General features: G+C 37.2%; 1 protein-coding gene and 1 pseudogene across 1 annotated transcript; both read right to left on the bottom strand.

Moving 5' to 3' along the window:
- Positions 1–4,634: 4,634 nt before the first annotated feature.
- On the bottom strand, positions 4,635–5,600 carry LOC142858170 (olfactory receptor 6K2-like). Its single transcript, XM_075987364.1, has one exon. It carries the CDS (start codon positions 5,598–5,600, stop codon positions 4,635–4,637), a length of 966 nt encoding a protein of 321 aa, XP_075843479.1.
- A 6,539-nt stretch (positions 5,601–12,139) lies between these two features.
- Positions 12,140–15,428, bottom strand: LOC142858169 (olfactory receptor 6K3-like; annotated as a pseudogene).

Here is a 15,428-nt window from a genome sequence, read left to right as displayed (position 1 = left end):
AAGGTGATATGGGAACATTTGGAGTGAGAAAAGGGAGGAGAAGAAAAGTTGTAACTATAATCTCAAAATTTATAAAAATCTTTTTAAAAAGGTAATGCTTGGCAGATCCCACAGAAAGAATATATGGTCAAAAACTGTGTTCAGTAAGTGAGATACATAAGGGTATATTAATTTTTAATAAAAAACTGAGAATGGATCATGTACATCTGGGTTAAAGAGAAGGCCCAGGAAGGGAATTATCTAATTAAAAAACAGTAATTAGAGTAATGCACGTATGTTCAGATATAGTTACAAGAAAACAGACTTCGAAGACCTGCAATGATCAAGAGTCAAAGTTAAACCTGAACTTCAAAAGGAGATTTTAATTTAAAAAGTAAATTTAAAATTTTAAATTTTAAAATTAAAAAATTTTAAATTGTTTACTGTTTTGACTCATTTTTTAATCAAACCTTAGGAAAATTATAAAATGAATGATTTTTTTACAAGAGAAGTCTTTGGTGCATGGGTGGGGTAATTTGGAGGACTATCTTTCTGGGTCTTGGTTATCAGCCTTGGCCATATCTATATTCATACAGCATTAATCAGCCCTGAACAGCTTGCTTCAGCTGGGCTTAGGCGTCAGGACAAAGTGAGGTGTTTGATGTTCTGCTCTTCGACTCAGAGGATCCAAGAGCTTCATAGCCAAAAATTTACACTTTCTATTCTGTAAACTCATTTTCAAGTCAAATTTTTCTCTACTCATTCATCAACAAAGACAAATAGACTAATTTAATGTGAACTATTTTCCCATAGAATAGAATAAAATTATTAAGCCATTCTCTTGAGATTTTACCTTTTATTTTGCTGGAGCTACTTCATACTTAAATTTTTCTTTGATTTTTGACTGTTAAGTGGGCTAAGACAATAGAATATATTGTTCAGCAGCCCTTCACAGGCTTTCTTCATGTGTTAAGCTTCAACTCCTTCACACGACCCCTTCAGTACCTGACCTTCTACTGCCACTGAGGGTACACTTCACCAGTGACCTCTCCTAGCTTCCCACAGTGCCAAGCCTCAGCTACTCTTCATGGCCATTTCATGCCTTCAAAACCAGGACCACCTGGTGATTCTTACATGTTATCAGGTCCCACAACCTTGGCCACTGCTGGAACATAGCTTCTCTCTACTCTCAAAACACTTCCCAGATTTCACCTCAATGACGCTGGTCTCTTCTTAACCACTGCTAATATGGGAGATTGTTGGAATGATTTCCATAATGCAGTCCAATGATGACTAGCTCTGAAGCGAAAGTCCAAAAATCCAGTAGATGCTCAGTCCCTCGAAACTGGGTGTCTCAGCTGGTCTTCTTTAGATGCTGGAATCTAGAAGAAGTAGACTCCAGTGCCAGTGAAGGAATGGATTATTGACAAGGAGAAGTCAAACAAGCAGAGACTGAAAAAAATGCTTCCTTCTTCCATCACCCTCATATAGGCTTCCAGTGAAAGGTGTGGCCCAGATTAAAGGTGTGTCTTCTAGCCTAGAGATCCAGATTAAAGATCTCAAGTTCTAGACCACAGGTGTGCCCCTATTTCTGGATTGTAGTTCATTTCAGATAAAGTCAAACTGACGCCGAAGCATAGCCATCACATAACCCAAGAGTTGAGTTGACATGTAGTATTTGAAATCTCTTTCACTGGCCATCACCAACTGCTAATGAACTATGGGTTCAGTGAGTGCAGGTCACTGCCAGTCAAGAACCATTATAGGAAGTCTCTAACTTGAATAGTAGGTATTGTAAATTCTGAACGCTAGATATTGGAGCTGCAAATTTCTAGTTCTTAAGATTGCAAGCTATAAACCTTTGGACCTCATAGTCAAGATCATGGGTCTCAGGAAAATCCTCTGAAAACCATGTCTTGGCTTTTGTGATTTGCATGATGATAGAGCAAATAGAACCCCAATCAACTAATCGCCCAGGTAATATAGTACTTCTCTATTTTCACAAAGCAACAGTATTAGAAAATACTTCCTGGATGGTTAAAGCAAAGCCTTTGGAGAAGGCTACCCTCCGGATTTGAATTATAGCTTAGCCTTTTGTAAAAAGTCACTTTACTGCTATAAACCAATTTTCTCTTTTATAATAGGAATGACAAAAATGAATATTACAAATTACTTTTTAAAACACTATATTGGAGACAATTAATAGAGTGCTTAAAATAGAAATGTGCAATAAATAGAAAATTGCATTGTTAGTTTCAAAAAATACAAACACAAGTATGAATTCATATTTTATTTTATTTTTGCAATAATATTGGGTTAATAAATGTAGCGAAATTTTTGTTAAACAAAAATGTCAATAACTTAAAGTCAACAGAGAATGTATTAGTAGCTCCCATTATATCCAATCAGAAAGCATGTTTCTTGAATTCTGTATACTTATGAAGATTATGTTTACAATGAAATGTACCATTAATGTCACCATACAACAAGTTTTAACTTCTCCCTTTTCTCTATTTTTTTCCATGAGCTTGGAATAGTTTGTACTAAACACACACACACACACACACACACACACACACACACAAATGCATGTGCACACACACACACAAACATGCACAAGCAAGTTAATGAACGGGCTATAATAATTTGCAGTGATTGTGTTTGACTGTGGAAGGTTTCTAGGCAGAGTACAACTAAGATCTACATTTCAAGAAAAAAACATTCTGTAGAAAGTGGGAGTCTTGGCTTCAATGTTGGAAAGTGTGGAGGTAAGAATTAATTAGCTATATTAATTTCTAAAGGCATTGACTGTGTCTAGAAAACAAACAATTATGTAATACAAAATTTAAAGGTGTCATGGTCAGAAAAAGAAATGAGATAATTTTTTCATACAGTAGTTAATTATAAGCATCATTTTTATAACGATACTACCAAAAACAAGGGAATGGTGTTCGTTAAGTACTAAAGGAGCATCAAAATACAACATTTTTCTTTAAATTTTGTGAAATTGCAAATTTCAAGACTTAGAATGTATAATATTAAGGGAGGTCACACATTCCCAGATGGAAAAATAATCACAAGTTCCAACAGCATTGCCTGAATCCCATTGTTGTTTTTCTCTCATTTCAAAAATAAAGTATCCTGTGCAGTCTTATTTTAACTTCTTCTACCCGCAACATAAAGCTCTTTTCATTTTCCTCCTTTTCCCCAGTCAAGCTCAGCATTAAATGGCTCTGGGTATTGAAATGTAAGACCTTCCTTGTTATCTCTGTCTTTCTACAGATTTTAGGAATGAAGATGAAAGATTGTGATACAGAAGCAAGGAAAGTAGGCTGGCAGCTACAGGATTTGTGATAGTGGAAGAAAGATGGATAAAGTTTTACCAATATATACAGAGTAATGAGTCTTATTCTATCCAAACTCAAGCATGGGTACTGGAGAAAATGGCTCCTAATGAAACACACAAGATGTTAGCAATGGGAGCCTTTAATACTGAACCACAGAGAATATGGGATCTTGAAAGCCTAGAGAATAAATGGATTTCTATTCAGTATGTTGACCTGTTAGCTGTAACATTAAACTTAGAGTGGTGACGCTGGTTTAGTAGTTAGACATTATTATATACATTGCTTAATATTCATGACACACATGAGTATACTGAAAACATAAATTTTAATTTATTACGAGAGACTGATCATTTGGTGTGTAACTTAATTTAAATTCAAATACTCAATTTATAGGTTAGTGTTGTTCCTCGATTCTATACAGAGTGGCACTTCATTTTATGAAGACTCTACACTTGATGTCCAACAAGCAATTTTTTTGACAGGGTCTCTCTATGTAGCCCCAACTATTCTGGAACTCTCTAAGTAGACAAGCTTGCCTCAAACACACAGGGATGCACCTGCCTCTGCCTCTCAAATTTTGGGGTTAATGTTGTGCACCACCCCATCAGCCCTGATGTCTTCTTTGTTGTTTATTTGTATTGAGGATAAACCTCAGGGCCTCATGCATGTTAGATCAGCACTTTACCAGCAGAGTTTCATTTCAAATCATAAAATAACTGTTCAGGTTATGTTCAAATTAAAGTGTTTATCAAGATAACTTCAGCAACATAAAGTTACTGTATATACCTTGAGTGGCATAATGTTCAATTGATGATGTTTGAAATGTAAGACCTTTCTTGGTACCTCTGTCTATACCCCAAAATATGCAGGGTTGGAGAAGATTTAAAAAAAGCTATCAAATTTAGGAGCTGTGGAGATGGCTCAGGTGGTCAAATCCTTGCCATTAAACCAAATCAGGGCCCATCAACTGCCATGTGGAGATGATTAGGCTTCCTGGCTAGACAATTCAGCCAATGGGCAAGATCTTGATTCAGTTAGAGATCCTGTCTAAAAAATGGTGGTGGAGAAGCAATTGAATAAGACATCTAACATCTACCTCTGGCCTTGTCACACGTGAACACATGCATTCCCATACATGTTCACATATCCATGAGCACCTAAGAAAATCAATGATAATTCTAATTTAGTTGTTTGTAAGTATCATGAAACAGGGACATTTGGGAAACACGTTTCAGTAAAAGGCTGATAAAAAGATTTCTGAGAGGTGAGAATGAAAGAGAATCAATATGGCCTCCAAAAGACTCCGTGTTACGTAAGGTTCCTGCTCTTGTGAATTAAGATGCTCACTTGACCTATGTGCTTTTTTATGGCTTCTTTTATCTCCTTGTTCCTCAGGCTATAGATGATGGGATTGAAGAAGGGGGATAGAACAGCAAAGGCCAGAGCAATGGCAGTGTCCCAGAACAAGGAGTAGGTAGCAGAGAAGCGAAGATACATGAGAGCCACACTGCCAAAGAAGAGCAAAAAGACCGTCAGGTGGGAGACACATGTGGAAAATGCTTTGCGGCGGCCTTCAGCTGACCGGATGCGCAGAATCACAGCCACAATACCAACATAGGACATGACAATGAGCAAGACTGCTGTGATGATCTCAACAGCATGGATAATATCTACCACCTGGATCATGACAATGGTGTGGGTGTCTGTGCAGGCCAGGCGCAACACTGGGAGGAAGTCACAGAAGATGTGCTCAAGGTGATTCGAGCCACAGAATGGCAGCGTGGCAATCCAGGCAATCTCAGGGAGGGGTGTGAGAAAGCCACAGACACAGCAACCTAGGATCAGTTGGGCACACATTCTAGGAGTCATGATAGTGGGATAATGAAGAGGGCTGCAGATGGCCAGGTAGCGATCAAAGGCCATAGCTGTCAAGAGGCAAACCTCACTGATGCCTGTAGAGTGGAAGAAATACATCTGCAGGACACAACCATTCAGAGTAATACTCCTTCGCTCACTAAGCAGGCTAGAGAGCATCTTTGGGATGGTAGCTGTGGTGTACCAAATCTCCAGGAAGGAAAGGGCACTGATAAAGAAGTACATGGGTGTGTGGAGGTGCGTATTTCTCTGGACCACTGTGATGATAACCAGGTTTCCGCCAATAATGAAAGCATAGATGAAGAGCAGTAGGATGAAGCAGATGACAGAATCACCCCAGGAGCAAGGGAAAGCAGAAAAAATGAACTCCGGAGCAGCCGTCCAATTAGAGAACTCCATCTCCAAGTAAGAAGTGCAAGTGTCAGCAAGTCCTAGTGGCCTCAAACTCTTTAGAAAGTGTATATTATATTCCGAGGGAACACACACTTACCAAGCGCCAGCCTTTCAGAAGTCACCTACACTGTGGCTGTGGATGAAGAGAAATGAAGAATGAAATCATATGTATTCCACACTGGCTTTCAACTAAGCTTGTCATAAGGGAAAAGAAAACAAAACCTATATTTATACCTGGCAATTCCAAAGTCCTAGCACTGCTCAGAATCAGTGAGTGGGCTGGCAAAGCTTAGATTCCCAGTGCCCTCAATGAAAGTTTTATTTAGGAGGTCCGAGATAGAGCCTGAAGATTTGCAGGTAATGCTTATCCACTGGTCAGTAAAATATATTTTAAAACCATCATGAAGAGGACTTGAAGAAACAGGAATAAAAATGATGATCATTCCTGAATTCCAACCTTACTGATTCCCTAACAATTTTTTCTGAGACAAGGTTTCTCTGTGTAACAGTGCTAGCTGTCCTGGAAATAGCTATTGTAGATCAGGCTTGCCTTGAACTCACATAGACCCACCTGCCTCTGGCTCTTGAGTGCTGGGGTTAAAGGCGTGTACCATCACTGCAGGCCTCCATCAAATCTTTACCTCTCAACTCAGTTCATCTGATTCTAAACACATGGTCTGAAATGATTTTTCTTTTATTGAAAATGAATTTTTTTTTCACACAATATATTCCGATTATAGTTTTCCCTCCCCCTACTCCTCTCAGTTCCTCCCCACTCTCGTGCTACCAAGATCCACACTCTTTTTGTTTCTTGTTAGAAAACATACAGGTGTCTAAGGGATACTAATAAAGCCATCACAGGGGATTTCTACCCATCTTCTGCCCTTTCTTCTAATTAGCTTACCTCCTCTTCCTATTACATACTTAAAATGATTCAGAGGATGAACTATAATGGCGTTTTGTGCTGTTGTTTGTTCTTTAAAAGATATACCACTCTTCCTCCTCCATCACTCTCCTTTTAAAGAGAGACTTGAAGGCGTTTTGTTCAAGAAATGTTTGTCAAAATGACATGGTTTGTGAATTGAATATGAATATATGAGCTGTAAGGGTAGGCTTGCCCTCACAATTTTGTGGGGCACAGTGGGAAAGGAGAGCTATAGAGTGCTACAGATTCTAGAACACAGCACAGGACAGGGCATTGTCTCCAGCTAATTATTTACTCTTCTCTCACAATGATTTGTTTCACCTTCTCTACTGATTTATTTTTCTTTTAGGATGAAATATGTTCACTTGGAGGACAATGCTTCTCTCTTTAAATTATTTTTTCTTTTTTATAAAGCTTGCTTCCCAATGCCTTGGGTAATTTTCTCTGATTGTCCCAATCTCTTCAAATAAATTGTCTACCTTCATCTTTTCGGATTTGCTTCTGCTCACCCCCAAAGGCCAGGAATGCAATGTTCAGTAGCCGTCTGTCTGTCAATCCTACTAATGTTTCCCTTCCTGGATATTCCATTTTTATTTCCCAAGTATATAGATAGCTCAATATTCTATTCTTATTTTATTCTTCTCATCTCTATTCCATTCCACACAGAAGAGTCATTTTATCTCAACATTTTATTTATCCGAGATTCCCAATTTCCATTGACCTTTGTTCTTTTTAATTACCAATACTTTATAAATCCCTATTCTGAATCTCTCTCTTGGCTCCACATTGACCTCCCCCCCCCCAGAAGCTTTACCTTCACCCAGCTTTTAGTGCCACGTATTGTGTCCTGAGATCTTCCCTCTTGAAAACCACATGTTGAGTTTCTAAGCCCCAGGATCTCAGAGTATGTTTGTATTTTCACACACAGCATCTAAGAAACTAATAGAGCTTAAATAAGGTGACTAGGCTTGGTCCTACTGACTGGAGTTTCTGTGAGAAAAAAATTGGGACGTTTTCAGTGGAAAGACTGCAGAAGACTCTGGTAATGATGGACATTTTTTGTTTTAACCAAGCATACATGCCTTCGAAGAAAGCAAGCATATAAAAACCTCGAGCTGAGCCTTCACTCTCAGACTACTGGGAAGTTAAATTTCTTTTTTAAGGATACTCCAAGCTGGTACATGACTTCAGTGTCAGCATTCAGTAAGTTTCCTAGCTAACTTTCTTATTTTCGTTCCTGAGTGTGCCAGTCACACTCAGTTTATAGCTATCTTTCCATTGATTTCCAAACCACATCAATTGTCATGTTATGCTTATTTTTTCTTATTGTATTAAAAATCTCCTTTAGTTTCACTATCAATGAACTCTCAATTATATGATTAAGTCCCATCAAACTTCTCTTGTTTGCATACAAAAGCTATCATTTTCCTTTGTGTATACTGAAAGTATTTTCTGCAGAAATAAAAGTTGCTTTATCTCCTGTTGGTATAGGAACTTGCTACTTAACACATTTAATTTAGAGAAGGGAATATTATTTTATTCATATAACTTATATTTTCTAGTTACTGAATATCTGGAAGAGGAGTCACATTTTCCAGAAATATCCTGTTCTTATTTCCTTCCAATTCTGCTTCCTTTTGCTAACCAAGTTCATTTATTTCTTGTAGCTTTTACATTGCTGTTCACTCCATTACTTGTGATATATGTGTATGTATATGGTAGGGGAAAGTGGCTTATTCTGTTATGTATGTTTATACACACACATGTCACATATTTAAAGCTCATTATTTAAAGTATTTTTAACTTTTCTTGATTTTATTTTTCAAAATTTAAGTCTTGATGTTCTCAACTGTAGCCAGCAAGTCTTGTAACTATGACTCTCAGAACCTGGTTCTAAAATGTGAATCACACACTTGCTCAAGAAAGTAATTTCTAAGTAGACCCAAACCTTTCTGTAATCTCTAAGTTCACACTATTAAGGCACAGAAAGCATGAGGAACCCTGAACCAAAAGCAGCAATATTTATGTTTACCCATTGAATTCTGTTCCTTCTCCAAATTTTGGTAGTGGTGAGTCTAGAGCAATTGCCAGTGACATTAATTTCCAAAACCCGACTGGAAAACACATGTAATTATGGGGACATTCCTGAAACATTTCAGAAGTCCATCTTTGTGCCTATCTATGTTAAATTTAAAGGGGTCCTTTGTATAGAGAAATCTACTAATCCAAACCTTTATATGTTGTATTGGCACTTTCATATCTCTTAAAAGCCATCCCACCAAAGGCCACTCACAGTATTTACAGACCTGGAGGCATTGTCCGTTACTATCGTGGGTGTGTTGTTTTTTTCCTCTATATTTCTCTCATCACCCTTCAAATAGCTAATCCACTAACCTTGTTGCTGCTGGTGTCTAAGGTCAGAATAATCATGAACGAAGACTCTATCTTTGCTCCATTGATGTGTGTGTGCCACAGGAGAACTAGCTTCCTTCCCTAGGATTCCACCCTGAGACCTTATTTTAAACTCAGTTTCTCTCATCAGTCAGTGATATAATAGATCTAATTCTCTTCATGGATCGTCTCCCTTTTTCTCCCTCTGTTTTCTTCTTAAAGATGAGTAAAATGATTGCCTCTCTTGGGAATTGTCAATAAATGACTAAACATTAGTAGAAAAACAATCATCCCCATAATGGCTTCAGTTGAGAAAAGCAGCTCAGCTTAGTAATTAGGAGAATCCCAGGTCCAAGGATCTCCAGCTCATTTCAAATGGGCCTGGGAGTTCCTGACATGGGAATCAATGCACTCTTTTCCTTTTATTATTATTATTATTTGCTCTCCTTTCTGTGCCTCTGTAATGGTGTCAATGCTTTAGTGAATCAAAATGAGGAAGATCTAAGACTCAGATTTGAGTGTTTTTGGTACAGTAAAGAAGGGGAGAGGCGTGGAACAAGGAAGCAAGGGAGGAGACTCAGTTTACTTCTGCCTTTTACTAGGCCAGTCATCTAAGTTCAAAAAAATAATTTGGCCATTTGAATATTCCACCTACTTGCTGCTTATCGGAATTTAGGATAATAGTGTTGATTGATTGATTTTCTTTTGCTTTACAACCTTTGTGCATCAAAGTCAGAACCTCTCAATGGAGATAAATGACAGGCAGGGAAGGTTCTCAAAGACTAAAGCAAATTAATAATGAAATATGATTACTTTTCAAGACTGTTTAAATTATAGTCTAAACTGTCACAAAATCAACTGAATTTGCTCTCCTCTTAAATATCTCCTACCCTGTGATGCTATAAGGCCTTCTTTTAAAAAACCTTCATTCTTGTATGGAAAACTAAAATTGAAACATATGTATTACTTTTAGGAAAACAAATTACATTTCTTTCTTTAAGTAGTATGTCAAAACAGAAGTGAGGGTGAGAAAGATTTTTTTCTGAAATTCATGTATTCAGACTGATAACTTTAAATTAATGTTAATATTCTGTTGGAAGTGCACAATTTAACCTGTTTTATATTTGTATTTACTTGACTCCTAAATGACAAATGATTTTTATTTTTTATTTCAACAAAATATAAGTCTAAATCATTTCAAAGAAAATGTGACTAGGAGACAAATAGTTACCCCCAAAGCTCCATGATATTCCTCATTACACCTCAGTGATAAGACCTGATGTGGATTTCCCTCTGCATGGTGTGAATATGTTTTATCACCATAAAACTGCTGCTTTTGGTCAATGGCTTAACAGAACATAGCCAGGCTGGAAAAGATATATAAGAAATAGGCAGAATCACTGAATAGCCATGTAGCCACCAGAGAAGAAAGACACAAGCTGCCAGCCGGAACCTTGCTAGAAGACCATGAGCCTCATGGTAAAACATAAAATAATAGGAATGGGTTAATTTAAGATTTAAGAGCTATCTAAAAGAATGCTTAAGCTATTGGCCAAACAGTATTGCAAATAGTATAGTTTCTGTGTGATTTTTTTTTAGAGTTCGGGTGATCAGGAAACAAACTAGCAGCCTCACCCAACAAAGATCCCTTCAAAAAAAGGGAAAAGAATACTACAATTAAAAACTTCCAGTTCCATTACCACTGTTTGATTAAGCAGGTATCCAACAGTATCTGCTACAACCTTTCCCATCATTAACCATTATTCTTAAAGTAAAATTTAAATTTAAGACTATAATATTTTTCATATTGCATATGATTTCTGAGATTTTGAAAGCAAATAGTCTATTTCCTTCAAGAAAATGTTGTTAAAACCCCGTGCCATTGTCCTTGGCTTCTCATCAGCCCTCATTGCTCGCCGTGTTCAGAGAGTCCGGTTTTATCCCATGCTTTTTCAGTCATAGTCCAGCTGGCCTTGGTGAGCTCCCAATAGATCAGCCCCACTGTCTCAGTGGGTGGGTGCAACCCTCGTGGTCCTGACTTTCTTGCTCATCTTCTCCCTCCTTTCGCTCCTCATTGGGACCTTGGGAGCTCAGTCCAGTGCTCCAGTGTGGGTCTCTGTCTCTATCTCCATCCATCACCAGATGAAGGTCTACTTCATGTTCTGGCTTTGTGGGAGCCTAGCCAGTTTGGATGTTCACCTTCCTAGACATGGACGGAGGGGGGAGGACCTTGGACTTTCCACAGAGCAGGGAACCATGACTGCTCTTTGGACTGAGAGGGAGGGGGAGAGGAGTGGGGGAGGGGAAGAAGGGTGGGAGAAGGGGAGGGAAATGGGAGGCTGGGAGGAGGCTGAAACTTTTTTTCCCTTTTCTCAATAAAAAAAAAGATAAAAAAAGAAAATGTTGTTAAAAACACATAATATTACATTATATGATGATTAATTATGTATTTAAATATTGGTGGTCTCCCGTTTATACATAATGACACATCTAGGAAATTCATTAGTTGCATTTTAGATTTACTGAAAAATAAATAAAATACAATATTTAACATATATAAATTTTAATATACCATGCATATGCCATTCTTTTAGATTTTCAAACATTGTGAGATTAAAGAAATATATAGACTCCTTTCCCCCTCCAGATTACTGCTTTAATAAGAGATCTTTTATATTTTGAGAAAAAAAGACTTGAAAAATCAGGCTTCTCAGAAAGGTATCAATAGTATCCTCTATAATAAAAGTATATAAAGACTATTACACCATTTTAAAGACCAAGTCCCACTCACATAGTTACATTGCTACATTTTTGCTGAAAAGTTCCCCAGGGTAATCATGGGGAATAATAGACATTGCTTTAATTAAAAGTTGCTCTCAGCTGCTACAACTTAGTAAGATTTTCTTTGCATGAAGGAAAACAGCCATGGCTGATTAAAAAAAAAAAGTATGCTACATTATTGGCATAAAGATGCAACAAAATAAAAATCAAAAAGGTGTCAAAACTAAAAATAAATCTTTCAGAATAAAATTGAACAAAAAACAGATTTAATATTAACATATTAATTACAAATATTAAATAAATGACAAAATAAAATTCACATCAAGGAAAATGAAAGTGGAGCCAGGTCTGGGACCATACTAATGAATAAACAGAGTAAAGGCAAGGGGAGAAATATTGAGAATGCGCAGAAGTTAACAAGGAAGATCTAGGATTAATCTCATTTAGGTCAAGTGACTAGGTAAAGAAATAATGAGCTGAGAATTCTAAAGCCCACTATGTCCTTAAGTGTCTCCTCATCATTGGTCTTGTCTCTGTCATTCTCTTCTTCCTCAGCCACATTTTCATCATCCGTCATAAGCTCCAAGTGGTCCTCTGCCCTGTCTTCATTGTTACGCTCTACCAGACCCCTTCTCTGATCTGCCTCAGATTCCATCTTCAGTGTGGTCTCATCTATCCACATAAACTGCTGTTCTGCACGACCTACGATTTCTCATTTTCCATCTTGTGATTATTTTTTCCATTCTTTTTCAATTATCCTCCTTCCCATGCTTTTCAGTATGGAATCCACTTTGTTGTATCTGGGTCAGCTTCTTCTCAATGTACCAAAGGCCATTTACTTCTGACTTTAAAGGCTTCAGAGAAGATCCAGCTGAACATTCTTAGAACCGAAGTCACTTTTGCTCATTTCCTTATGCATGATAATGTTTAGAGGCTACCACAATAGAAACAATAGGAGGAGGAAGACAAAGAAGAAAGGAGACTAAAGAAAGAGGAAGAATAACACAGGCTGGATGCAAGGTTGAGAGTAAAGCAGCTACCCTGGGTAAGTCCGACTAGGAAACACTATGTAGAAGCCTAGGATTGTCCAATAACTCCTCAATAGCCAAAAAACAGAAAAATCCATCTAAAATTATGAGACAGGAAGATGCCTACAGCCTATTGAGAGCCTATTCATTTCAAGGTTATGAATTTATAATTTTTATACAAATGTGAAGAACTGAACCCTATATTTTATTTTTTTATTTTTTTGTTTTTTCAAGACAGGGTTTCTCTGTGGTTTTGGAGCCTGTCCTGGAATTAGCTCTGTAGACCAGGCTGGTCTCGAACTCACAGAGATCCCCTGCCTCTGCCTACCGAGTGCCAGGATTAAAGGCGTGCACCACCATCGCCCGGCTGAACCCTATATTTTAATGTATCAGAATTCTCTTTTAGTTATGCTACACCTTTACCTTGCCAATGATCAAATCAATAGGTTCTACAAAATGCAGATAGCAGATTTAAACTATAGATCAGATGTCACTCTATAAGTCCTACTGATAGTTTTACATTTATGTGTCAGTTATAAACCTGTTTAAGTAGTCAATGTTTAATCAAGAATGGTAAATATTTTTATATTTTTTTTCTGTAATATATTGACTTCTTGAAATTTATCTTGAAGCATTGTTCAAGAATATAATTATTACTAGATTTATAAGACCACGATATGGAGAAAACCTGTAACATTTCAAGTTACAAGATTTCAGTATAATATCTCATAATTAAGCTATAACAAATACTGTATAGACACACATATCTTAGTATAAAATTCCAGGTTTTGTAAATATGTACTATGAAGTAAAATATGTACAATATTAAATATACTACAAAATTATGTATTTTGCAACTTCAAAGAGAAAAGATACAAAATATTTTAGAGTGATTAATGAAATACATGCATTTATTCAGTCTCAGTTTACTCATATTGACTTTCTATATAATTCAATTTCTTTTATAGTGATTGACACAATGCCAAACATAACCTATAATTTCCTGCTGATGAAACACATCACAGAGATACATGTGTTTTAAACAATCAGAACACTAATGGAAAGGAGAACAAGTTGAAAGGAAAATGTCTATAGTTTGGACACAAGGAAGGTTTCTTTCTCCACAACCTGTTCAAAGGCTTTGGACTAACCACTCAACAACAGAGAGAGTTATTATGCACTGTGATGAGGCATGAGTCTATGAAGACTTCAAGGTTATTGTGAAGATAATAGTGTAGGTAACAGTAGCCAAGAGACTGCGTCAAAAAGATAATGCATGTGAATGTTCTTCATAGTTGTAAACCTAACCACTCTGTAGTACTTATATATGTTCATATATATATGAACATATATACATATATATATGTATATATATATACACACACATATATATATGGGATTTTTATACCTTTCAATGGTTGGAAATTTTTTTTAAAAAATTGCTAATTTTACAATCTCTGTAAATTCTCAGAAGATACAATTTATGTGTCCATCCATCAGCTCATTTTAAAAAAGTGTTAGATCACAGGGCAATGGTGGCACATTCCTTTAATCTCAGCACTCGGGAGGCAGAGGCAGGCGGATCTCTGTGAGTTCGAGGCCAGCCTGGTCTACAAGAGCTAGTTCCAGGACAGGCTCCAAAGCTACAAAGAAATCCTGTCTTGGAAAGAAAAAAAATCAATTGCATAATCTTTTAATTACAGTCATTCTTTGGGATCATTTTTTTTGGGGGGGATCATCTTGTTTAGCTTAAAAAGGCATAAGCTAAAATTACATACCTGATTCATTGATCACCTTTTGAGGGCAAAAGAGTTTTTAATTGCATCTTTCATGTCCTTATTTCTCAGGCTATATATAAATAGGATTGAAAAAGGGAGCAAATACAGAAAATGTAAGAGCAATAGTATTAACCTAGAATGGTGTATAAGTGGCAGAGAATTGAAGATATATAAGGGCCACACTGCCAAAGAAACAACAGGAAGACAGTAATGTGGGTGGCACAGATGGAAAAGGCCTTCTTACATCCCTCTGTTGAAGGGATGCTCAGGATAACAATAATTCTTACATAAGAAAGGGAAATAATCAGACTTGTTATCAGAATAGCGAGAGCATGAATCATATCTTGAACAAAAATCACAGAGGTATCTGTATAGGCTAACTTCAACAAAGGGGCGAAATCACAGAAGATCTGATGGATTTGATTGGAACCACAAAGGGGTAGAGTAGAAATCCACACAATGTCCTGTAAAAGGATGAGGAAGCCAAATATACAAGAACCAGGAGTAAGCTGAGCACACAGCCTCAATGTGATGATGTTAGGATAGCACAGTGGGTTGCAGATAGCAACATACCTGTCAATAGCCATAAGGTGAGAAGTATCCTTTCAGTGTTTCCAAGTAAGTGGAAGAAGTACATTTGTAAGAGGCAGCCAACGAAGGAGATGGTCTTGTGCTCACTGATCAGATTGGAGAGCATGTTAGGGATGGTAGCTGTTGAGTACCACATCTCAAGAAATAAGAAGATGCTTATGAAATTATACATGGGATTGTGAAGATGGGTGTCCAGCCTCACAGCAAAGAAGATCATCAGGTTTCCTGCCATAATAAAGATGTAGATGAAAAGTAAAGGGAAACAGTACAGGAGGCCACCAGTCTGGAGCTGGAGGAAACCAGAAAAGACAAATAGAGTCACTGTTGATAGATTTCCCAT

Source organism: Microtus pennsylvanicus, chromosome 10 (genome assembly GCF_037038515.1).
Source record: "Microtus pennsylvanicus isolate mMicPen1 chromosome 10, mMicPen1.hap1, whole genome shotgun sequence".
In the NCBI taxonomy this organism is placed as follows: Eukaryota; Metazoa; Chordata; class Mammalia; order Rodentia; family Cricetidae; genus Microtus; species Microtus pennsylvanicus.
This window is presented reverse-complemented; position numbering and strand designations above follow the sequence as displayed.